Genomic DNA, 22922 nt, shown 5'->3' with positions numbered 1-22922 from the left:
GGCAGTATCTCAAGATTTGAAATGTTCTTGCTCTTTGAGCCAATAATTGTATTCAATGCAGCATTGTTTATTGTGGGGGGGAAAGCTGGCAATGTTTGCATCAATAGGGGATTGGTTAAGTAAATTATGGAAACATGTCCAAGCTCTATTGTTAAGGGGGGGCGGAGTGTATAAGACTATGCAAAGCTTTTGTTTATAGACGTGTGTCTGTGTGTGTGTGTGTGTGTGTGTGTGTGTGTGTACTGTGCAAAGAAAGCGCAGAGGACCATACAAAGGGTAGTCAACTTCAGTATTCTCGGTGGGGAGGTAACTGTAATTACAGAAAATTCTCACCTGTTGCTTGTACTAGTCTAGAATAATTTGAGATTGATTGCTCTTCATTGTCTGCTGCTATAAGAAAAAGGACTGATAACACATTCCTTCCTTCCTTATTAGTATTGTGAGTTCTAAGATCTGTGGCCCTAGGGGTTCATTTACTTCTCCATTTGATCCATACTTGATCAAGTGACTGAGTGCCAACTATATTAGGCACTCTTCTTGGTGCTGGGCACATAAAAGCCAAATGGAATCAATAACCTCAAGGATTTTACAGGATTGTGAAACAAATGATCAGATGCTGATGAGTTATGAAGCACAGAGGAAGAAAAGGGGGATAGGATGCTGGGTGGAAACAGGATCCTCCTATATATAAAGTGGTCAAAGAAAGCCTTGTTGAGAAGGCAACATAAAGATGTAAAGAGAGGGAGGAAGAAAGCCATGCAGCTCCAGCAGCAAGAGTCTTCCAGGCACAGAAGACAGATGGAAGATCCTGAACTTGAAGGGTGCTTGATGAGTCTGAGCCCATAAGGAAGAAGAAGAAATGAAGTCAGAGGTAAGGGAGGGGGTGGGACTGTGTACCAATGGACCTGAGGCCATAGTACCCCTCAGTGATGTGAGAAGCCCCTAGAGGGTTTTGGATAGACTTTAAAATGATCATTCTGGTTGCTCTTAAGACCAGAGTAGAGGCAGCAAGGGCAGAAGCAGGAAGGTGAGTTAGAAAGTAACTACAAGGACCCAGAGAGAAAATGGCTTGGACTCTAGTGCCGATGGCTTGACAAGCTTGGGTTCTAAATGTCCCCTGAAAGTACAGCTGATGGATTTGTTGGAAGGGATGAGTGTCCTGAAAGTATTGCCTGTGACCCCAGGCTCAGTCCTGAGGCTGTCAGACCCCTGGAAGACAACGCTTCTCCCCTGTTAGACATCTAAGCCCACCAAGAGGGATGCCAGAGTCACCCCCAAGAGGTGGCAGTGCTTAGCTGACAGAGGGGGAGGACAGAACCATGGGAAGGAGGAGGTTTGGTTTTGTGCACAGCAGGCCCCGCCCCACAGAGATGGGAGCGGTTCTAGCCACGGGATGCCAGGGGAGGCTGGATGCCTATGCCGCCATCTTCACACACTTGGTTTGCGAGGGGACAGGCTGCATTTTCACCCACCAAAGCAAGAGAAGGCTCATAGCCGATTTAACTCCATTTAGAAAAACCAAATGCCATATCATTTCCATACCCATGTCTTGCAGAGCAAATCAAGACCCGCTGCACACATAAGGTCTTACCTTTTTTTAAAAAAATATTATTTATTTATTTATCTATCTATCTATCTATCTATCTGACAGACAGAGATCACAAGTAGGCAGAGAGGCAGGCAGAGAGAGAGAGAGAGGAGGAAGCAGGCTCTCCGCTGAGCAGAGAGCCCGATGCGGGGCTCGATCCCAGGACTAAGATCATGACCTGAGCTGAGCCACCCAGGCGCCCCTATAAGATTTTACTTTTGCTCTTAAAGACACATTATTTTTGTAATCAGAATGGCAAGCACGGTGGGATGGTCAACAGCGGCCAATTCAGAGAAGGTCACAGAGTTAGCTTATTGAGAAAGGAGTAAGGTAAGAAGTGCGGTCTTCCAGGAGCAAAGCCAGATGGTATGTGATTAAGAAGGGAAAAAGAGACGATGTGATGTTGAAGCCGTGAATATAATCCTCCCCTGAGAAATTTGGCGAAGGAAGAAAAGAAACAATGAATGGTAAGAACAAACATATGCCACGCAATTCTGAATAAAGTTTATTAAATAATACGTACAGCAAATGTAGTATCTCAACACACCCATTTATCAAATCGATCCACGGCAATAAAGAAAAATAAATGAAGAGAACAATCTGTTTCGGCATAGTACATGCTCTCCGTGTGTGATTAAAATGGCAACACTTTAAATTAATTGGTTATGTATAATGTCAGTTATTTTTCTCTCAGAATATAATCTTCTCTGTAGTGACCTATTCTAGCAAAAGAACTTATACCTACTATAGATAAATAGGACTGCAAAAAATAAATCAAAAACAAAATTAAAAAAAAAAAAACAAAAAAACCTATAACTGAGATAACAATTACCTTCTCTCCCAGAAAGAATGATTATTTGAAATTTTAACACTTTACAATGGCTATTCTTGTGCTAAAAATCTGCAGGTGAATTATTTGGAATTCCTTCATTTAAATAAAAATGCAAAAAACTTCATGACTTCCTTATTTTACCCCCCTTCAGTTCAAATTTTTAAAATTATTTTTCTATACAAAGTAGGTACATGGGCTATACAAAGTTAAATATACATATTTACAGTCCTACTTCTTACGCATATGATTTTTTTTTCTTTTACTGATCCGAGAGAGACTGCAAAAGATAAGTAGTTGGGGCTTGCCTTTACCCAGAAGCATGGCGAATATATCAAAATGTGTTGCAAGGCAGGGTGCCAGTTAGTTGCGTTTGCTACTAATAAACCTGTATAAATATCTCGCATAAAAATAGGTATTTTATATTACTAAATGTCTGAGGACAAAAGAGCAATTGGAAACCTTGGTTCCTTGTTTCATCATACATAGGAAGCTGAAGTTTGATGCAAATTTTGACATGATTTTGTTAAAGACTGGCAAATCGGTGAGGCATACCTGGGTTTCTGGAGATCTACAAATGCGTGAGGCTGGCATCATACGTGAATGTGGCTTTACAAATTGGTTTTATTTTCTAGCTGTATTTAAAGAGGTGTTCAAAATTACCTACTGAATCAAGAAGCACCCCTCAAAAAAAAAAAAAAACAGAACTATTAGATTAAGATTATTAGTAATGGTTTGCATCTATGACAGACCAGGAAACACGTTAGCCAATATAGGAGTTACATTCCAAAAATGAGTGAAATGCTGTCGTGCAAAACGCACGTGCATATGCACTTGCACTATATTCCCTCAGAGAGAGTCAAACAGCACCCCCAGGGGAAGTGGCCCTTCCAAAGCAGGGAGTCTGATTCAAAGACTCAGAGAGGCTCCTTCTACCCAGGAAGCTCCTCCCCCACCACCGGCACCCCTACCCCCACCATTAGTTCCATAGCCTCATCCCTTGGGGTTAAGGCTCTTCTCTGTCCTAGTTAAAAACAAATGTCTCCAGGAAGAAGTTAACACATTCCTCTTTTCAGTCATTTACACTCTAGTGTGAAGGAGTCAGCAGCATTTTCTTTCCTGAGACGAGGACTTGAAAGGAGGACAGGGAGAGAATGAGGCTGTCTGAGGAGGGCACAGGGGTGCAGAGCTGATGGGTGGCAGGTGAGTGGCAGAGACAGAAGGTGAGGCAGAGGCACTGAAGACAGACTCTGCCTCCTTGTAAGGACTCCAAACTCTGGGACGATGGTTGGGGGGCAATTCTGAGCTATATGCAGAGAGCCAGGATTCCTGTACACAGTCCACCTACCTAGAAATGCTGTTCTTATTTGTGACCTTGGATGTGTATTTGTGGGGAGGATGAGAGTCTGAAGACTCTGGAAAAGTTCCAAGAATTTCTGGCCATAAACTACCCTCAGACAAAGGTTCTTCCAGCAGCCTAGTTGTTTAAGAGTGAGCTCATGGAGAGAGAAACACGACAATGCTTTCTAGAGTCTCTCCAGGGAAAGATAACCTCCTCCTCTCTCTCATACCCTTCTCAGCACATATCATGGTCTCTCTTGACCCAGTAGTTTTGTGTGTCTGCCTCTCTCGTCACCTGTGAGTACCCGACAGGCAGGTGGGCCAGTCCCTATTTCTTCAACGGATCTAACAGAGAGGCTGACCAACATCCTTAAGATGGATGGAGTTGTGACTGAGCACCCGGGTGTTACAGGGGCCTCCTTCCTCCCACATGGCCCCACAGAGGACAGACCTCCTGGGAGCGGCAGAATCACTACCTCACACATAGGGCCTCACATATAGGGCCACAGCTTCTGTGCCTTCTGCTCTGAAGAGAAGCCTCACCGGGGTGAGGATACTGGGTGACTACCTCATGGGCGTTTCCTGAACCTGCTTCGGGGAGTACAAATGAGGACACAGTGAGTCTAGGGCGTGGGGCATGTCCTGCTCCTTGGTGGCGCCAGCGTCCAACGTGCGATGGTGTCTGTTCAACGATTCACTGAACGCCATCCCTGGTTCTCTGAGAGAACAGGCCTAGCCACCTCAAAATGCCCTGACCAAAAACAATCCAGAAAAGAAAGGTTAGCACTGGCATTCTGGTAAATGAAATTGTGCCAAAGGTGACCATTTACAAGTCAGTGATATGGGAAAGGGTCACGTCGCAAGCGACCTTGATAGCTACAGAACTTCCTAACGTCATCACTTGAAAACACAACTTTAACTACCTGACCTGGGCACCCCACTTCCACCAGCAAACCTCATGTGCTTTTCAGTCTGAACACCAGGGGCGTCGAGGGCCATGGTGCGTGCAGGCTCAGTGCACAGGGCACCTCCACGCTCCCTCCATTGCCCCATGTTCCCCGGGAACGAGGCACATGGTCTTGGAGAGCCTGGTAGCCTCCACCACTGTCCAGGGGAGGCCTCAGCCGCCTAAGCAGATTTCCAGCAACGTTGGGAAACCGGTGGGCTCTGCTGGGGTGGCTGGGGTATGGAGCCTTTGGAGAACGGCTGGGGATCTGCCTGGTGTCCCGAGGACTGCTTCTGGCTAAATGGCCACGTCGAGCCAGAGCTGGTCAAGGCCAGGGCAGCAAGAGGCATTTCTGACCTCACTGATCCTGGACTGTGTTACAGGTCAGATTACCCAAGAAGGGGGAGAGGCGGGGAAGGCTTGGAGTGGCTCCCAGAAGCAGCTAAGTAAATACAGACTTGCCTCATTCCTTTTTCCTCAGTCCGGCTTGCCTGATATGCTGTCAGCGTAGACAGACTCGGCCTTTAGACACAACACTTCTCTGTCCCTCTCTTTTGCTTCTTACTTTATCCACTGCATTAGTTTTCCTACCGACTCAACATTTAAATAAAGAGACCAGTTCACGAGTTATGTTTCATCCTCCAAGAAAAAATAATCTCCGGTTTTCAATCTTCTTATAGATACAAAGGCTTTACATAGTTGCCTGGAAAAGTACCAAATTGCCTTGTCCTTCTTGAAGTACCTATAGAAAAACAAACAGAACATAAGCAAAATAAGAAAGCTCACCCATGAGTTCAGAGAGAGCCCTCTGTTGTTGTTGTTGTTTTTTAAATTAATTTATTTGAGAGAGCGAGAGTGCACACACATAAGAGGGGGAGGGGCCGAGGGAGAGAGAATTCCAAGCAGACTCCCCATCAAGCACGGGGCCCAACTCAGGGCTCGATCTCACAACTCTGAGACCATGACCTGAGGAAACCAAGAGTCTGAAGCTTGACAGACTGAGCCACGCAGGCACCCCTGGAGAGAGCCCTTTGATAACTTTGCAGCGTGAAGAACAGCATGTGGTTTCCAAAGCACTTTTCCCTGTCTTATCTCTTTTACGCCGCAAAACAATGCTGGGTCGTAAGCCAGGCAGGCACTCTTGGGACTAGCCCCAGCCCCCTTTCCAGATGAGGAATGGGAAGCCCAGAGAGCTTAAGTCCCACAGTTTAGCAAGCATCAGAAGCAGGCTCGGAACCCGGGACGCCTGACTTCCAGCCCACTGCTCTTTCTAATACTTCTCCTTTTTGGAAAAAGATGAACCCATTTACTTAACACAAGATACCAGGGATTTAGAACTTCTAAACTGTAGGATTTCTGAAAGTCTCCTGGATAGGGGCACACATCAAAAGGAAATTCCTCTCAGAAGCCCATGCCTGAGCCCTGGACTGACACCTGCCTCTACTGCCCACCTTGCCAAGGCTCCCGCTGAGGCAGGAACACTGAGCTATGGGGGTACAATGCCTTCCTGCACTGTTCAACATCCCGAACTGCCGGATCCCTAACCTGGCTCCTTCCCTTGGGACTCTCTAAAGCTGGGGGTGGGGGTGGTGGCAGATCCAGGCCATGTCCCTGGTCTGCACTCACTGGCCAACAGCACAATTGGGATAATTGCATCCTTTTTCCAGTTGGCGTGGATACAGCTCCACGACCCCAGGGACCACAGCATTCCAAGCAGCTGCTACCTGCAGGCTGGAGCTGTTGCCCGAAGCTAAAAGAAAGTGTCAACCTAAAGACATCTGAAAGAACTGGCTGACCCCTGAGGGAGGAACCCCGAGGAGGCTGCAGAGAACTAAGATGATAAGGGCCAGAGATGTGCTCCTATAGCTGATTCGCACCTTCCCTTATGGACAGGAAAAATGAGCTCCGCTGGGTTACTTGATTCTCCTCTGAGCACTAGGCTCCATTCTAGTTCTCATAAAAAATGTAAATAGGGGGTGCCTGGGTGGCTCAGTGGGTTAAAGCCTCTGCCTTCGGCCCAGGTCATGATCCCAGGGTCCAGGGATTGAGCCCCGCATTGGGCTCTCTGCTCAGCGGGGAGCCTGCTTCCTCCTCTCTCTGCCTGCCTCTCTGCCTACTTGTGATCTCTGTCAAATAAATAAATAAAGTCTTTAAAAAAAATGTAAATAGTCCTGGAGGGGTTTAACAGTGAATCTATACCAGAGCTGCGCTCTCCTACGCCTGGCACGGGCAGCGACCGGGCACTGGAAACGTGCCCAGTCTGAACAGCTACGCCCAATCTGCAAAATACACATCAGAATTCCAAGGTTGAGGAAGACCGTTTACATTCTCCTTTTCTTTCTTTCTTTCTTTTTTTTTAAAAGATTTTGTTTATTTATTTGACAGACAGAGATCGCAAGTAGGCAGAGAGGCAGGCAGAGAGAGAAAGAGGGAAGCAGGCTCCCCACTGAGCAGAGAGCCCGATGTGGGGCTCGATCCCAGGACCCTGGGATCATGACCTGAGCCGAAGGCAGAGGCTTTAACCCACTGAGCCACCCAGGTACCCCACATTCTTCTTTTCATACTAACAATTTTTTATACCAATTCCGCATTCAAATGACAATATTTTGAATGCAATGGTGTTAATAAACTATATCCCTATAATTAGTTTTATGGGTTTCATTTTACTTCTTTCAAGGTAGCTTCCAGAAAATTTTAAATTCCATTCACGGCTTGACAACACTCCACTGGAGTGTTGCCGACTTTGCAGACCTGACTTCCTTCTGACTGGAGCAGTCTAAGGATGCTGAGCGGCCATAGGCTTCTGGGGGTCTGGGGAGGATGGGGCAGCTTTCTAAGAGGCCGTTGAGTCCCAGGCAAATCTTTCTGGCTTCCCATGTCTGCTGTGGCCTGGCCATTCTCACTACCCCAGCCCTGAGAGGACTACACGTTAACAAGGATTTTCCAGAGAGATCAGGAAGGAAATGGTCTTAGAAGGAAGATAAAGGTAAAGCCATTTGTACAAGGGGAGAGCAGAGGCAAAAAGTGAGTCAGTGGCTCCCAAGAGCATATTTGTGCCTGAGGAGAAAGAACAGAAACCTGGGGACAGATACTCCTGAATCTGAGTATTGGACCCACGACTGGCTACCTGGGTGACCCGGGATACTTATGTCACCACTTTGGGCTTCAGTTTTTGAGTCTGTGAACTGAAGATAATTCTTGTGTCACGGGCTATTTATCGAGAACTTCAATAATAAAGTATATTGAGCAAGTATCTGCTTTGTAGTAAAATCTCAAAAAATATTGATCTTTCTCCTGTTCTCTAATGGTGAATCTTTTGTTTTAATTAAGCAGGTTGTTTTGATTAAAGTTATGGGAAGCCTGTAAATAAGGTCTTTGGAATGTCTACACATACGCTTGAGTTTCACGGTTGAGACCTACACTCAAATTCTCTTGTGTTGTTTCCTAAGAGTATAAAATAAATAAAAATTTCAAATGTAGAACAGATAAAATGCGCAACAGAAATACAAACAGAACTCCAGTAATCTGACAACTGCCCTCCTGTGCAGCTGCATTGGCATGCTTGGATTTTGGGTCTGGTACCATGACTGTCACCCACACGGTCTTCAGAGCAAGCATAACGTGGGTGACCCAGTACGCCCGACAGCAGACCCTGATCAGAGAAGGCTCTGTTTTCTGTGCAGCAAGGACTGCCTTTTGCGTGGCTTGTCGCTCCTTGTTACTCCTTCAATACACAACTAGTAAGGAAAGCGCGAGGAGATCACTTACCAACGAACCATCCATCATCACATTTTTCCATGACATCAACAATATCTCCATCTCGGAGTTCCAATTCATCATCATTCTGGGGTATATAGCTATACAATGCTTGGTAGCTAAACCTAAAAATGAGAGACATTAAATCAAACATTGACAGGATCAAATAATGAATTTTTAAAGCCCAATTCAGTTAAACCAACACATGGGTAGTGTTTCATACTCATCAGTGGGGATGGAAGTATTTTACTGGCTACTTCCCTGGCAGGGTAGACTTTGGGGAGATCTACTCAGCATAGAATAAGGAAATGAAGATTGCTAGGGATGGGGAGCCTCTGATGAGTAAGATTATGACAAGTCCTTTTATTGAGTTTCCTTTAGTTACCAGAGCTAAACATTTTGTTTAGACCCTGCCACTTTATTATTTTTTTTAAAGATTTTATTTATTTGACAGAGATCACAAGCAGGCAGAAAGGTGGGTGGGGGTGGGGGCGGGAAGCAGGCTTCCTGCTAAGCAGAGAGCCCGATGCGGGGCTTGATCCCAGGACCCTGAGACCATGACTTGAGCTGAAGGCAGAGGCTTAGCCCACTGAGCCACTCAGGTGTCCAATAGATTCCCCCTCTATTTTTTTTTTTTAATATGATTTTATTTATTTACTTGACAGAGATCACAAATAGGCAGAGAGGCAGGCAGCGGGGTGGGCAGAGAGCCAGATGCGGGCTGGGATCATGACCTGAGCCAAAAGCAGAGGGTTTTACCCACTGAGCCACCCACTCACCACAGATGCCCCCTCTTTAAAGTTAACCAAAGTTTTTTCTCTTTGTTAACATAGGAGAATGTATGTAGATTACCAGGGACAATCAGAAGTTTAAAAAAGAAAAGAGAGAAGAAGAAGTAACAGGTCCAGAGATAGACACAATATTCTGGTTATAAACATTGGAGAGCATAAAAAATTTTTTCTATATATATACATATATATGTATATATATATAGGTGTATTGATATAAAGATATAAAAAGTACATTCCAATTGCTTACCTTGAGTTTCTTAATATGCTAATATATATTTCATTGTTTTTATTTTTTAAAGTTTTTTTTTTTTTAAGATTTTATTTATTTGACAGACAGAGATCACAAGCAGACAGAGAGAGGAGGAAGCAGGCTCCCCGCTGAGCAGAGAGCCTGATGTGGGGCTCGAGTCCAGGACCCCGAGATCACGACCTGAGCCCAAGGCAGAGGCTTTAACCCACTGAGCTACCCAGGTGCCCCTGTTTTAAAGTTTTTAAGTTTTTTTTAAAATTTACTTGACAGAGAGAGATAATGAGAGAGGGAACAAACACAAGCAGGGGGAGTAGGAGAGGGAGAAGCAGGCTTCCTGCTGAGCAGGAAGTCTAACGCGGGGCTGGATCCCAGGACCCTGGGATCATGCCAGACGCTTAACTGTCCAGGCCACCAGGTGCCCCTAAAAGTTTTTATTTATTCATTTAAATAATCTCTATACCCTTGACCCCGAGATCAAGAGCTGAGCTCTCTTCTGACTGAGCTAGCCAGGTGCCCCTTTTTAATTGTTTTTAAATGTGATGTCCCTTTCCCAAAATTCTTGAAAGCTTTTTGCTTTCTTTCTATCCCAGTGACGTCTGGGAGTAAGATTTTTATTCACTTGTTAGTTGGCCTAAGGCAATCTGGTCTATGCTGTTCCGTCTGTCCTGACAACAGCTCACTGGAGGATGCTGGCCCTACTTGTGATGAAATCTGACATGGAAAAGTTTGTTTTCATTTATTCCTTAAGAAGTATCTTCACAATTCTGTGTATTACTATTCTGAAACACAACAGTAGCGGGCAAAACTCTGCAAATGAGCCAACCAGCTACCATTTCCAGTAGATGCCAGCGAATTCCAGTGAGTGAACAAATGAGACTAGAAACGAGGAAGAGGAGCCAGTCCCTGGGAAGGAGAGGTTCTTTTTCCTCTGCTAAAACAAAGGGACCACTTAATTTTATACATCTATCCAAGTGTATGGATAATCAGTAGATGCCTCTGTCTACCAGAAAGAAGGTCTGCAACGAGGCACGAAGAGTTGCAGGCAGCTTTCAGTTGGAAAGTGAATACATTTTTGATGTTTCCATACTTGCGTGCTGTGTCCATCCAACTTGGACTCCTCAGAATGCCTCATCTTCCTCTTCTACTTCCATGACGGCTGCCTTGCTCACCTCAGCTCTGGGAGCTGACTCTGGATACCTGCTTCTCTATCCTCACTCCCACATAGCGGAGACAGGTGGGCCAAGGTCCCACAGCCTCACTGCTTGGGTCCCCCAATCAGCTCTAATTTTGGATGGGCCTCATGATGCTTAGGGTGCAGTTCCGTTGAGTCCTTTCCCCAATATGGCCCTTCTCCGAGGTCCCCAAACACACCATCTGCCCTGGGTCTTTGCATGTATGGTTTCCTCATCTGGGAAGAGCTTTAACCTCCCTGTTCCAGCTCTCAAATCCAGTTTGTCTTCTTTTCTTTCCTCCCCTCCCCCTTCCTTCCTCTTTCTTTCTGTAAGCTCTACATCCACATGGGGCTTGAGCTCACAACCCTGAAATTAAGTTGCATGCTCTACTGACTGAGCCAGCCAGGGGCTCCTTCGATGTGTCTTTCAATGCTCATTCCAAATCTCTCTTCTTCTGGGAATGGAGTTGACCCTTACATGCTTACAGCACAGGAGATACTCCATGATTTTTTTTTTTTTTTTTTTTTTTTAATGAGTAGATCAACTCTATTCCTTTAGGCAGAACGAATAACTCTTTCCTCTATATTCCCACAACACTAGGACTGAAGTCAGTCACCATTGTCCTCATTGGCCCCTGGATGGCAGTTCATTCTTTCCTGGTCTCTATCTTTCAGCAGTCTGTGACCTCCTTTAGTTACCAGCCCAGCACCTGTTTCGTGTTGGCTGATAGGAAACATGGCCTCAACTAGAAATCCTCAGAGAAGCTTGGGGTGACTCGTTCATTTCCCCAGATAGCTGCCCCATACTTGGTCAATGACCCATTCTTTAAAGCCAACAGTCTACTAAAAACACGAGAAAGGAAGTTTAGGTGTACTTACAAATCTTGTGAGGTTTGACTCCTATCTGGGGTGACTCTTCGCTGCTGGGCTTGAGGTTGCTGAGAAATGATTAAAGATGATTTATTGTCAGAAGGGGATACCTTGTGATGAAAGTCAAGGGGATGAGAGACAGTGCTGCAGTAATGAACAGATTTTTCGGCAATGTTTATGATCTCATTGCAAACTGCTTCCTGTGAGTGGCCCCGATATCCAGAAACCCCCATAAACAGTCAACATGGGGACAAAAAACAAAAAACAAAAAACAAAAAAAAGAGAGAGGAAGAGATGTAACATTCCAGACGAAGCACATAAGTCCAGGGAAACAACAGAGTTGAAGATCCAGGTTAAAAAAAATAGATATTCCAGTAGTGGAGTGCAGGAGGGATCCAGGTGTAAAGCATGGAAAAAACAGGTAAGATACAGAAGAATTTGGAATTTAGTATGAATATTAAAAAAAAGGCAGCAGCATAAAAGCCTATAATTAGTGAGCAACTGTCACAAATGGAATAACTTCAGGATAGAAATGCAAGTATGAATTCCCCGATCATGCACTAACCATTACTTTCATCCCACATGTAGGCAGAGTACAGATATTGTCTCTAAATTCCTCTGCTCTCTGAGAGGGAAGGGGTGGGCCTAACATTTCCCTCTGGGACAAGAGCCATATAACTCTCGCAAATAATGGCTCTACGAGTTAGCCAGGCATTACTCCAGCTGAGACTCTAGAAGTCAGTAAGGATTCTCTTTAGGAAAGCTACGGTCTTATTCAACAGGCATCTTACCACATAGCTCTTTTCAGATTCTGTGAGATCAGGTCCTGCTCTCAATGAATGATGAGAAGGCTGTGATCACCAAGCAAATTATAAGGGAGACATTTTAGCAGATGTCACATTGGAACGGATTCAAAATAAAAGTGTGAGCAAATACACGTACCACACCATCACACTCGATGACGCAGGAGACTCATGGCCTACGGCCATCGAGTTTCCATGACAACACGGTGGGCGCACAGGAGAAAATGCAATGTACGGAATTAGAAGCAAGCATCCAGGCACTGGAATGGGAGGTTAGGGATATGAGCACAGTGAGCTGAGCATGAACAGAGGATCCCCAGACCGGCAGGAGAGAGACACAGAAGGGCTGCCTTAGGGAACAGTTATGAGCCTCCACAGACACACACACTGGTCCTTTTGCTCTCAACTGGCAAGCATCTGCGGAGGGGCCGCTGCACCCAAGCCAGTTTCAGTTATCTTACTGACTGGAAGCCTCCGCTGGCAACGCAGGCTCATAAAACTAACAGGTATGCCACATCTGCGTACTTATGAAAACAATCAGAAATGCTTCTGATAAACTCCTTGGTGATATCTGAAGTATCAGACAAGACTGTTGCCCTGGAGAAGTCTGCACAGGACACCCTCCAGCCAGGTAGGAGTTCAGATATCTCACAGGACAGAGTTTGCTTCCAGAAATAGGACTGGGTGTCCTGACACAGCTGCAGAAATGAAACCATCACTCTTCACCCACCGGCTCAGCTACCACCTGCTGACATGGAAACGCAGGTGCGATTATGGCCAGGCAGACCCATTTTTAAAGTGGGTCTCCCACAGGATAGGCCAGGAAGAGTGTCTGGAATCATCTCCCTGAGAAAGGATTCAATTCCAAGCTCTAAGAAATCTCTCTAAATAGGTATTTGAAGAGCCATGCTTCTTGGAAAAACCCTCTAGGTAACATGTACCAATAGCAACAAGCCCTGGTAACTTGGGGCCTTCTAGGAGGACACTCAGATCTTCTATATATGACCCACTTGATTCACAGAGAGGCCCAGGGCCTCCCCTGAGGTCACACAGCAAGTCAGTGGTAGATTTGTCTTCTGGATTCATCTACCGTCCCACTGGATCTTTCATCCTTAGACCATTTCTCACGTCATTAAGAGTGCTCACGGGTATTATTTTCCATGAGTCCCACAGAAACCCTGGAGATAGGCACAGGGTTTATCATTCTGTTTGATTTTAAAACCCAGGAAGCTGATGCTGGGGGAGGGGGAGTTTGGGGCATGCCCCAATGCCATACCGCTAGCAAGAGGTCAAGCTGCTGGGCTGGCCCTCATGTGCACCACACCATCCCCTCATGTTTAATTCCGCTGTAAATGGCCTCATCCTTTAGCATGTCACACAGGACTGAATGCCACCCCAGACATCACTTCTGTATTCCTGTCCTTTTGGGAAACCTCTTCAAGTTCTCTAAACTTCTTCAAGACACTAATCCTTTAAACCCTGGACTCTGGCAGGAGTAAAGGAGGAGCCAAACCTGCCAGAGTCCTTTTCAGGGTCCTTCTCTAACATCTCAGGACCTGCTGGTCTTTGCCAGGTGACCTTGTGTGGCCCCAATCACCACCCATCCAGCCTCTGGATCAAGGCTTCTGTGTAATCCCTTCCTTGATCTCAGGTCATCGCCAAAGTAACTATTTCCAAGCACTTGCTATGCGGGCTTTAACGGGGCGGAAGAAGGAAATGTACTCTGACAGGAGGATTTTAACAGGAGGGAAAACTCTAGAAGTTCGAGCTGTCCAGTAGAAGGGCTGCCTGGAGAGGAAGGGAGCAGTCAATCCCAGCCACTGTGCTATCACTCGATGGGATGCTGTGAGGGGACGGCTTTTCAACCCTCTGTGTGTGCTGCTATCTGCTTGGAGCCCTGTTAACAGGCAGAGTCTGAGTGGACACACCTGGGGTACATCCTGAGACTACATTTAAAAATTTTTATTTTAGTTTTATTTAAATTCAATTAATTAACATATAGTGTATTATTAGTTTCAGAGGTAGAGGTCATGATTCATCAGTTATATCACACCCCATGTCATTCCAGAACATGCCCTCAAGATTCTTACATTTTTGCTGATGATGCCTCTGATGCTGGTCCACAGATCAATCTGGGAGAGAAAGGCTGTAGGGGACCTTAATTATCCTTCACTGAGATTCTTTGGCTATAATGTGCCAAGACTGTTGAATGTGGGTCACACCTCATGAAAATGAAAGTTCTCATAATAACCAAAATATTTCCAAACTGTGTCTGTGGCCTAATGACCTCAGGTCAAATGCAGAACAGAAAGAGGATGTGGACCATCTCTACACATGGTGGTCAAAGCTTACAGAAGCCCTATAGCATCTTTCAGTGAACTTAATCTCCAAGGAGTGACTAGACTTGATCATCAAGCAAATATTTGGTGCTTCAGAGAGGTTTGGTACATCAGGTATGTTAAAAAGGACCCGAATATTTTACTATCCCTTTTTTGCAAAGCACTTAAAAACAAACACACACCCCCAGCTTTCAAAGCACATAGAGATCCATGACCTCATCTGACTTTTACATTAACCCTTTGACTTAGAGAAGGTAGAAAAGGACTTTTAAGGCTCAAGGAAGCATGAAGTTTGCACAAGGGGACAAAGCCACTGAATACTGAGTGCTCGGTGTCTACGTGACATACACCACTTTCTTCTTGAGTCCCGCTGGGATAGCTAGGACCGTAGCAACACCTAGCTTCTGCCCTTTGTGACAATAGGTCACTTCTCTTCCTGAATACTTTTTCTTTATGTAAAAGGTACAGTGTGTGGTAACAGATACGGTCCAGTCCTTAACTTAAGGATGCACAGTACTGGAAGGGATACTGACCCAGCTAATACCTTCATGGTTTCAGGTCATATGCAAATCAGAGGATAACCGCTATCATTGCCTTCACATCTAGACAAAGTTGACATCTAGTACAAACTTCAGTCATCCCCGACGTAAGGATGATTGGACTCCTTACCCACAGTTTGTGGAAGAAAGGACAAGAGCAAGATAAACATTTATCCTATTATCTAAGGTTCAACTTCTCCCTGTTTGAAATACATTCCTTACATTTAAATCAAACATATCATGTAGTTGGGATAGAAACCAGTTTTTGATCGGGGGTGTGTGTGGCAATGTGGACCTTCAGGAGAGCTGGAGACCACTGATATCCGAGGCAGGGATTTGCCCTTCGCTTTGAAGGCCACTTACTTTCAGATTTTTTTCTTTAGGTATTTATTTTTCTTTCCCTGGCCCCATTTTCTATTTTATTTTATTTTATCTTATTTCATTTTATTTCATTTTAGAGAGAGAGTGAGCATGAGCAGGGGGAGCAACAGAGGGAGAGGGAGAAGCAGGCTCCTGAGCCCGAAGCGGGGTTTGATCCCAGGACCCCAGGGTCATGACCTGAGCCAAAGGCAGACACTTAACCAACTGAGCCACCCAGGTGTACCTCCCCCGCCCCCATTTCTAACTGTGTACAGCTTTATAGATCTTTTCCTCTGAACCTACGCTAATATGGTAGCCAATAACACTTGAGATGTGGCCAGTATGAAATGTGCTGCAAGTGTAAAAATATAAACTGGATTTCAAAAACTTAGCACAAAATGTAGACTGTAAACTATATTACTAATAATTAGACAAATTATATACTACTATATAATTACATTAATAGTTTAAATACTACAGTAGCTATGTTGGGCTAAATGAAATACATTGTTAAAATTAATTTCACTTACTCCATTTTACTACCAGGAAACTTTAAATTACATACATGATTCACATTATATTCCTACTGGATAGTGAGGCTCTGAACCCTCCCCTGCCTGTACATAAGCCTAAAAAAAAGTAGATAAAATTCTAATTACGACCTCAGCCAAGATTAAGAATAAGAGAGCATTATCCTATGCCAAGCACATTTCAAACTCTTGGAGATATATTCAAGTTTTGTTTTTTTGTTTCCCCTCAACATGTTTAGAAAAACAGCCATCAGCCCTCCACCCCCAACACACACAAGCTGCACTCCAGCCCCCCCAACCCCTCCGAGAGCAAGCAGGGTTAGTTGTTGATTTGGAAACTGTTTTGCGTCTGTATTTGCACACACACTCACAAACTGCCCCCCTTGGCCTGGACTGCTGGTTTTATTCTCCCCAAGTGAGCAGTCCTGCAGGAAGCCTTGCTCAGTTGCCTTTCTATCTGCTGTTCACAGAAGACCCCCAGGAGTCTGACCCCAGCCTCCCTTGAGCTATTAATCCCTCTGGATCCACAAATACCTGGTGCTCACAAGGAGTTAGCAAGGTTCTTGTCCAGCTTTGGGTGTGTGCCAAAGCCTTGAAATCCCAAATAAACTCTCCATAGGATAAAAAACAGCAGGAAGTCCTGGAGATGTGAACAAGACTAAGGACCTCAGCCTCAGAGTGGTCCAAGTCCCTGGGAGCATCACAGATCCCTTCCGCACCCCTGTTCCTCCATCCGCCTCCCCACCCCCTGGCTCCTAGTCCCAGTCACTCAGAGACAACATTCCTCAACCCACTGCACACACCTACCCTGTCATCTGCTCAGACCCCACCCCACCTCTCTGGTGACCCACAGTGGCCTCTCAGGGGAGACCAAACTGGGTACAAGGAAATCTGGGTTCCAGGCCAGGCTACAAAACTAATTCATAGTCTTTGGAGCAAAATGTGGAATTTCTCTGGATTTCAAATTCTTAATAAAATAAGAGGATTGGACATGATTAACATAAACATCCTTTTTGGCTCTGAGGTTCTCGCATAAAGGTCAAAGGGCATGCATCCTATGAACTGGGAGCTAGGGTCTGGGAGTGGGGGTCTGACCAGGCTTAAGGATGGAGGCACCTCACACGGCCCCCTGAGAACCGAGTAGAGGGCTTCTGACGCAGCCTCCAGATATGGACGGAGGGCTTCCTCTGGCAGTGTGGGGGCTGAGGGGCTGAGGGGTTGCCCTGCATGGTGGCTGATACAAAGCTCTGGGAACACCACAGGCAAACTTGGCCAGAGGAGCCAGAGACCTGACTGATTCAGGGTCCTGGCTTTCTAGAACACTTCCACAGGACCCTCACAACAGGACCAAGTTCTCCTTGAGCTCATTAAGAAAAAGATCCCAGCTTAAACATAAAACAAAATTACAACCAACTGGCCCAACTGTTCCCCACCTAGATACAGTCCCCTTGCTCCACAGAGAACACAGCCCTTTGTCATCACTTGAATCTGATGACAACACCAAACTCAAACGCTCAGCCTTCTTGTCATGGTCTACAGTGTGTGGTCTCTTTCCCTCCTAAAGCAATCAGAGGAGAAATGGCAAATGTGTATTCAAAGATGAAGAAGCAAAAGCTTTGCAAGAGGACACCTTGATACAAGGTGAGAGAGAACAGGGAGAAGCACTAAGTTACAGAATGCAAATTTTACGTTTCCTAAATTCTGGATTTGTGGAGCACAGAGTGGGAGGAGTCTTCCATCTTCTACTTTCTCCTCCTCCCTGCCCCGCCATCTTCCTCTCTTAGGTGGCATAATGGGGTAAGGAGGATACAGCACGCTGCTTCTCTGTCTTTTCCCTGTTACCTTGATATCACGTAACGGGTGTTTACAGAGTCCCAGGGACAGGCCCTGTGCCAGGTGTTAAGTCTCCACTGCCTCTCATTTCATCCTCATAACTCAGCAGGGTGGTCCATAGTTACCTCACCCTACGAAACTACAACATGTGTGAGCTGGGAACTGAGGAGCCCGGATGTGAACCCCGAGCTCTCAGACCCCGGGTCCTGTACACCCCACACCACCCTGATGCTCCGTGCTTGTGCTCTGCCTGAGGGACCCATCAGAGTAGCCGGAGAGGTCACTGACCAGGAGGTCAGCTCAGGAGGTCCTCTGTAGCAGGCATGACGGTTGCTATCGATATCTGCCATGGCTCCTTACACCTTTGGAGTGGTGGACACTTCAACTTTAGGTCTTAGTTGCCGACCTCAGGTGTTGAGAGAACACCTGCTGGTTATTTTTGGAACTGCAGCCAGCGCCCCTCTCCATCCCACTCTTCGTTAACCACCGTCCGAACACATTTAAAGATTTCCCTTCCAGATGAGGCAAAGGAGAATGCTTCCCATTTTCAGCTGGGTATCTTACCACTTCTGATTTCCTTAATTTCCACGCTCAAAGCAGGCCCATGTCTCTGTTCTTATCTTTCTGGGAACAAAGCTGGCTACCACATAGTAAGGGGCATCCCCTCTGAATCCGCCAAAGCCTGTTTCTGTCATCACCTGAGCCGCATTCTCTGCTTGCCTTTCTCTGAGGCTGTGAAGGAGTTTATCTGTGCTTCTCAGCTGCTTTGAGGGCACACGGCTTTCCTAAATACTGATTTCTGTCGTTGACTGGCTTCCTTCCCTTTGGGACCCAAACGAATATCGTGAAAATTTTGTCACTTTTCTCATTTCACAATAAAAGTAGAATAGACTAGGGGCTCTTGACAGACTCCCAGGAAACTCGGATGGACTCGGGGTGGATCTCCTGAAACTTAATGCAGAATTGTGTGTGCACGCCCCTCATTGTCCCCAGACTACTGGCCCACAGTCCACAGTTCACCTCACATTCTCAAAGGTTCTGTGACCCAGAAAAGTCTGAGTCACTGGAGTAGAGGATCTGAAATGATTCTTTTTAACTCAGAAATTCTATGAGGATCTCTCAAGCTCATTGTAGGAACTCTTAAAAACCAAGGCTGGATGCCAGTCAGCAAATAGTGCCTCTCTCTGGGGAAAGTTCAGCAAATAGCTGATGATTCTAATGACTGAAGATTTGTAAGATGATCCTCACCTTCATGGTCTTGATCATCCTAAATCTTCTTGGCCAAAATGACACCGGACAGAATCCAAGAATTTGGTGGATAATTCTGAACTCTTGGGTGTTTTGTCTATATGTATATTTTTGTCCTAGTACACCCCCCAAATGAAGGGGAAAACTTTTCATTTTTCAGTTGTGAAGGTCTACAATAAACTCCTTACTTAAAATTTTGAATTTGTTCTTTTCTCCCCCTTTCAGTCACACAGGATTTTTAGCTAATCATAGAACAACAATGCTAAAAAGACCTTCAGTTCTCTTGTCTAATCTTTTGTTTATGGATGAGGAAGCTTCCAGAGAAGGGAAGTGATTCATCCAAAGACACACAGCAGGCCACCGGCAGCACCGGGCCAGGGCCCAGGGTTCCCGACTTCCGACACAGTGCTCTCCCCACTACACCATGGTTCCCTGAAACACCCCCTGCCCTTTATTCATCGCTTCCACTGTCCAAAGGACACACACCTAAAAACGTGAGCAACTGACCCAATGTGATTTCAGTTTGGGAGTCTACAAAGGCGTGAAAAGCCAAAGCTTTCACAAGTGTTCATCCACCCCCAGAGCTGGGGGTGGTAGGGGTAGGGCTGGACTGGAGAGGTGACGAAGGGGGAAGGAAGCAGCCATGCAGGGACTTAGCACCAAACAGGGAAGTCTGACAACGGATTCACAGGAGGCACGTGACCGTGAGGAAGGTGACTAGATGCTGCCAGTGGGTGTCCACGTGCTTTCCAGCTCTGCTCCCAGCCCCTTCCCTGGACGCCCCCCTTCCATCCGCCTGTGGACACCCTAAGCCTCACCCAAAGCTCAAATCTCACACACCCCCTCTCATGTTCCCACCTATCTTGGCTGGGTTATTTGCTTGCCTTAAATGACACCCTCTTGGTATTTGCTTATAAACGTCCCTATCCTTGAAGTCCAACGTCAAATGCCACTTTTCTTTCCAAAGTCTACCAGACTTCTACCTTCTCCCTCCTCTTGCTTATTATTTCTCCTTATCCTGAACATTTAGGGTGAACTACCTGACTCTCCTTCCCTGTCCGCATTATAATGATTTGTGAGCATTATCTTTTTTTTTTTTTTTAAAGATTTCATTTACTCATTTGAGAGACAGAGATCACAAGTAGGCAGAGAGGCAGGCAGAGAGAGAAAGGGGGGGGGGGGGAAGCACGCTCCCTGCCAAGCAGAGAGCCCGATGTGGGGCTCGATCCCAGGACCCTTGGACCACGACCTGAGCCAAAGGCAGAGGCTTTAGCCCGCTGAGCCACCCAGGCGCCCTTGAGAGCATTATCTTATCTTCCCCTTCCCCACAATGGAGATCATACATAGCTTTGACTGGGGTCCATCACTTTTTTTTATCTTCTCTTTCACTCAACAAGTACCTATATTTATTGAGTACCTTCTATATGTCATGTGTCATGGTCCCTGACCTTAGGGCGCTATCACTCTAATGGTGACACAGACCAGTGAAGGTAAGAAGACAACAAAACTGAGATACCCCAAATCAGGTGCCAGAGCTGGGGACACACAAAATCCGGGCACTTAATCCAGTTTTGCAGGGGCAGGGGGAAGCTGTCAGGAAAGGCTTCTGGAAGAAGTAACATCTAAGGGGAGAAGTGAAGGGCAGCTGGGGATTATCCAGGCAAACCAGCAGGGAGGTTGTGGAAGGCATAGCCGGCTTGCTGTCTAAATGGTCAGATCACATGAGGCCTTCGATATATGAGCAATGAAAGAAGAAAGGGTCGTAACATTTCAGACTGTCTTTTCATTTAAGGTACTCCGCTGAACTCCCTCCACTTACTGGCCAGATGTTCAGCCTAGCTTCCTAACAACTATCATAAAATTGAACTTTGGTTCAGTTCCCCACAGCAAGGAGAACAGTGACTGGCGATTTTCCGGATCAAGCACGCTGGTCTGGAATGCATTTATACAAATAAGTGACACAGCCTGAGGCCCTAGCAAGCTGACAGGCCACCAAGGAACAGTTGTCCCTGAAGTCCTTTCCATCTTTAGCTCTATCATCCCAAGAGGGCCTCAAGGGGCAGGGAGCTTCTGCTGGTCCCCCTTTTGTGAGTGGTTGGCTCCTGTTCCCAGTCACAGGAGGCTAAAGTAGAGGGGCTGGGTGGGAGGTTTGGGGGCAGGGGCCCCTCTCACACAACCTTCCAGCTCTCAGCAGGGAGCCAGGCTGGGGTCAGGGCCGGACACACCCACAGAGAAGGGGCTGGCGCTGGAAGAGGACAGGGAAGGGTGGGGACAGGAAGTGGTACACTTGGGTTCTGGAGGCCCACCAAGAAAGGAAAACCATTTTCAACAGGTCCATCTTTCCATGTTGCCAGCTACCCACCCCACCCCTGCCCTCTCCCATCCTCCGTTAGGAAGCGGGAAGTATATACCCCCCGACTGGCCCAGAGTTCCTGCACTAGGCACACTTCCTGTACAGGCTGGCCCCTGGATTGAGCTGTGCTGACTCACAGCAGACAGTAAACCAGGTCTCCAGGCACCGTGGGCTGACTTGGGATGTTTACAGAACTGTTCCCGTCAGAGACACTGAATTCTTCTCAGCAAGCCCCTCCGCCATCTCTCCCCAACCAACTGCTCTTTGCTTGGTGGGACGCACCCTTCTCTTCCTCCTGAAACACACATTCCAGGAGTACCTTCTCTGGGACCAGGCAAGGCCTGCCCCAGGTTCTGCTCTTTTCCCTGGGTCAGGGAAAAGATCAGAGTGGGAACAGGAGAAATGGTCCTCATTTCGCTCAGTGTGGGAGAAACAATCCACTTAAGGGACCCCTCCCACAGGCTGGGCACCGTGCTTAGCTCATTTAGTCCTTACAACTGCGCTATGAAGACCCTATGAAGAAGAGACCACTTTTACCTCTACTTTGCAAGTAGAAAACTGTGGCTGGCTAGCCTGATTATTTAACACTATCCCACAGATAGATCCCGCTTTCCCACGGAATGTGATCTTGGTGTCTACAGGCCTCAAATAAATATTTGTTGAGTGACTAAATGAAACTTCACAGTTTTAGGTCTGAGGATCAAGCATCGTGTACTGGGGGTATTATACGCAGTAAACAACAAACGAGGCGTCTTCAAGAATTCCATCTGCTACTGAAGGCATTCTAGAATGTTCTCAGTTCCAGAAGTAGCTCTGGAATCATGATCTATCTGCCAAGTTCATCCTCATCCCCATCCCTAATTTTTTAGCCCTCAAAACACCCTAAAGCCACTTTGGTCCTTGAAATCATTGTAGCTGACCCAGAGAGAAAACGGGACAGTCACCTAAAACCCTGGGGTGTCCATTCAAGGACCCTGTCCCTGCTGGGGTCCCAGCGCTGGGCCTGCATCCATCTCCTCAGGACCCAAATGCATTTGTTCGTCAGCGAACAAAAGCCCTGTGCTCCCACACGAACACGAGACAGGACGAAGACCTGACAGAGCTGGGCGCCGGCAGTGCGCCAGGGGTTACGGAGACAAAGTGCAGCTCACACAAAACCAAACCACACGGAGCCAAACTGAAGCCTGGTGTTCTCAGCTGTGTTAGAACAAACAGAGGAAAGTCTCCAAGGCGTGAATGGATGAGAGGAAGGCTTTCCTTCTCGTGAAGCTTTGGCACTGGGCCAGGAGGCGGCCAAAGGGGGAGTGACTTCTGAATCCCCTGAAGAGGCCAGTGCGGACTGTCCTTTACCTCCAAGTGTCCCCAGCCTGGCACT

The 22922-nt window shown here is 46.4% G+C and overlaps 1 protein-coding gene across 46 annotated transcripts in view; it reads right to left on the bottom strand.

The window, feature by feature from the left end:
- Positions 1–2070: 2070 nt before the first annotated feature.
- SORBS1 (sorbin and SH3 domain containing 1) overlaps positions 2071–22922 on the bottom strand; it is a 227134-nt gene continuing 206282 nt past the window's right edge. For 25 of the 46 annotated variants that reach the window (XM_059169351.1, XM_059169361.1, XM_059169367.1 and 22 more), the window contains 3 exons: positions 11552–11610; positions 8473–8585; positions 2071–5446 (listed from right to left, as the gene is read on the bottom strand). In XM_059169351.1, coding sequence (XP_059025334.1) covers positions 5379–5446; positions 8473–8585; positions 11552–11610 — 240 coding nt within the window. In that variant the 3' untranslated portion in view covers positions 2071–5378. Of the gene's footprint in view, positions 5447–8472; positions 8586–11551; positions 11743–12333; positions 12394–22922 lie in introns of all 46 variants that reach the window. The other 21 variants (XM_059169353.1, XM_059169363.1, XM_059169359.1 and 18 more) reach the window with 2 other exon arrangements.

The sequence above is a fragment of the Mustela lutreola genome, chromosome 4 (genome assembly GCF_030435805.1).
Source record: "Mustela lutreola isolate mMusLut2 chromosome 4, mMusLut2.pri, whole genome shotgun sequence".
Lineage (NCBI taxonomy): Eukaryota > Metazoa > Chordata > Mammalia > Carnivora > Mustelidae > Mustela > Mustela lutreola.
The sequence above is the reverse complement of the archived record's forward strand: the minus strand, read 5'-3'. Positions and strand labels throughout refer to the sequence as shown.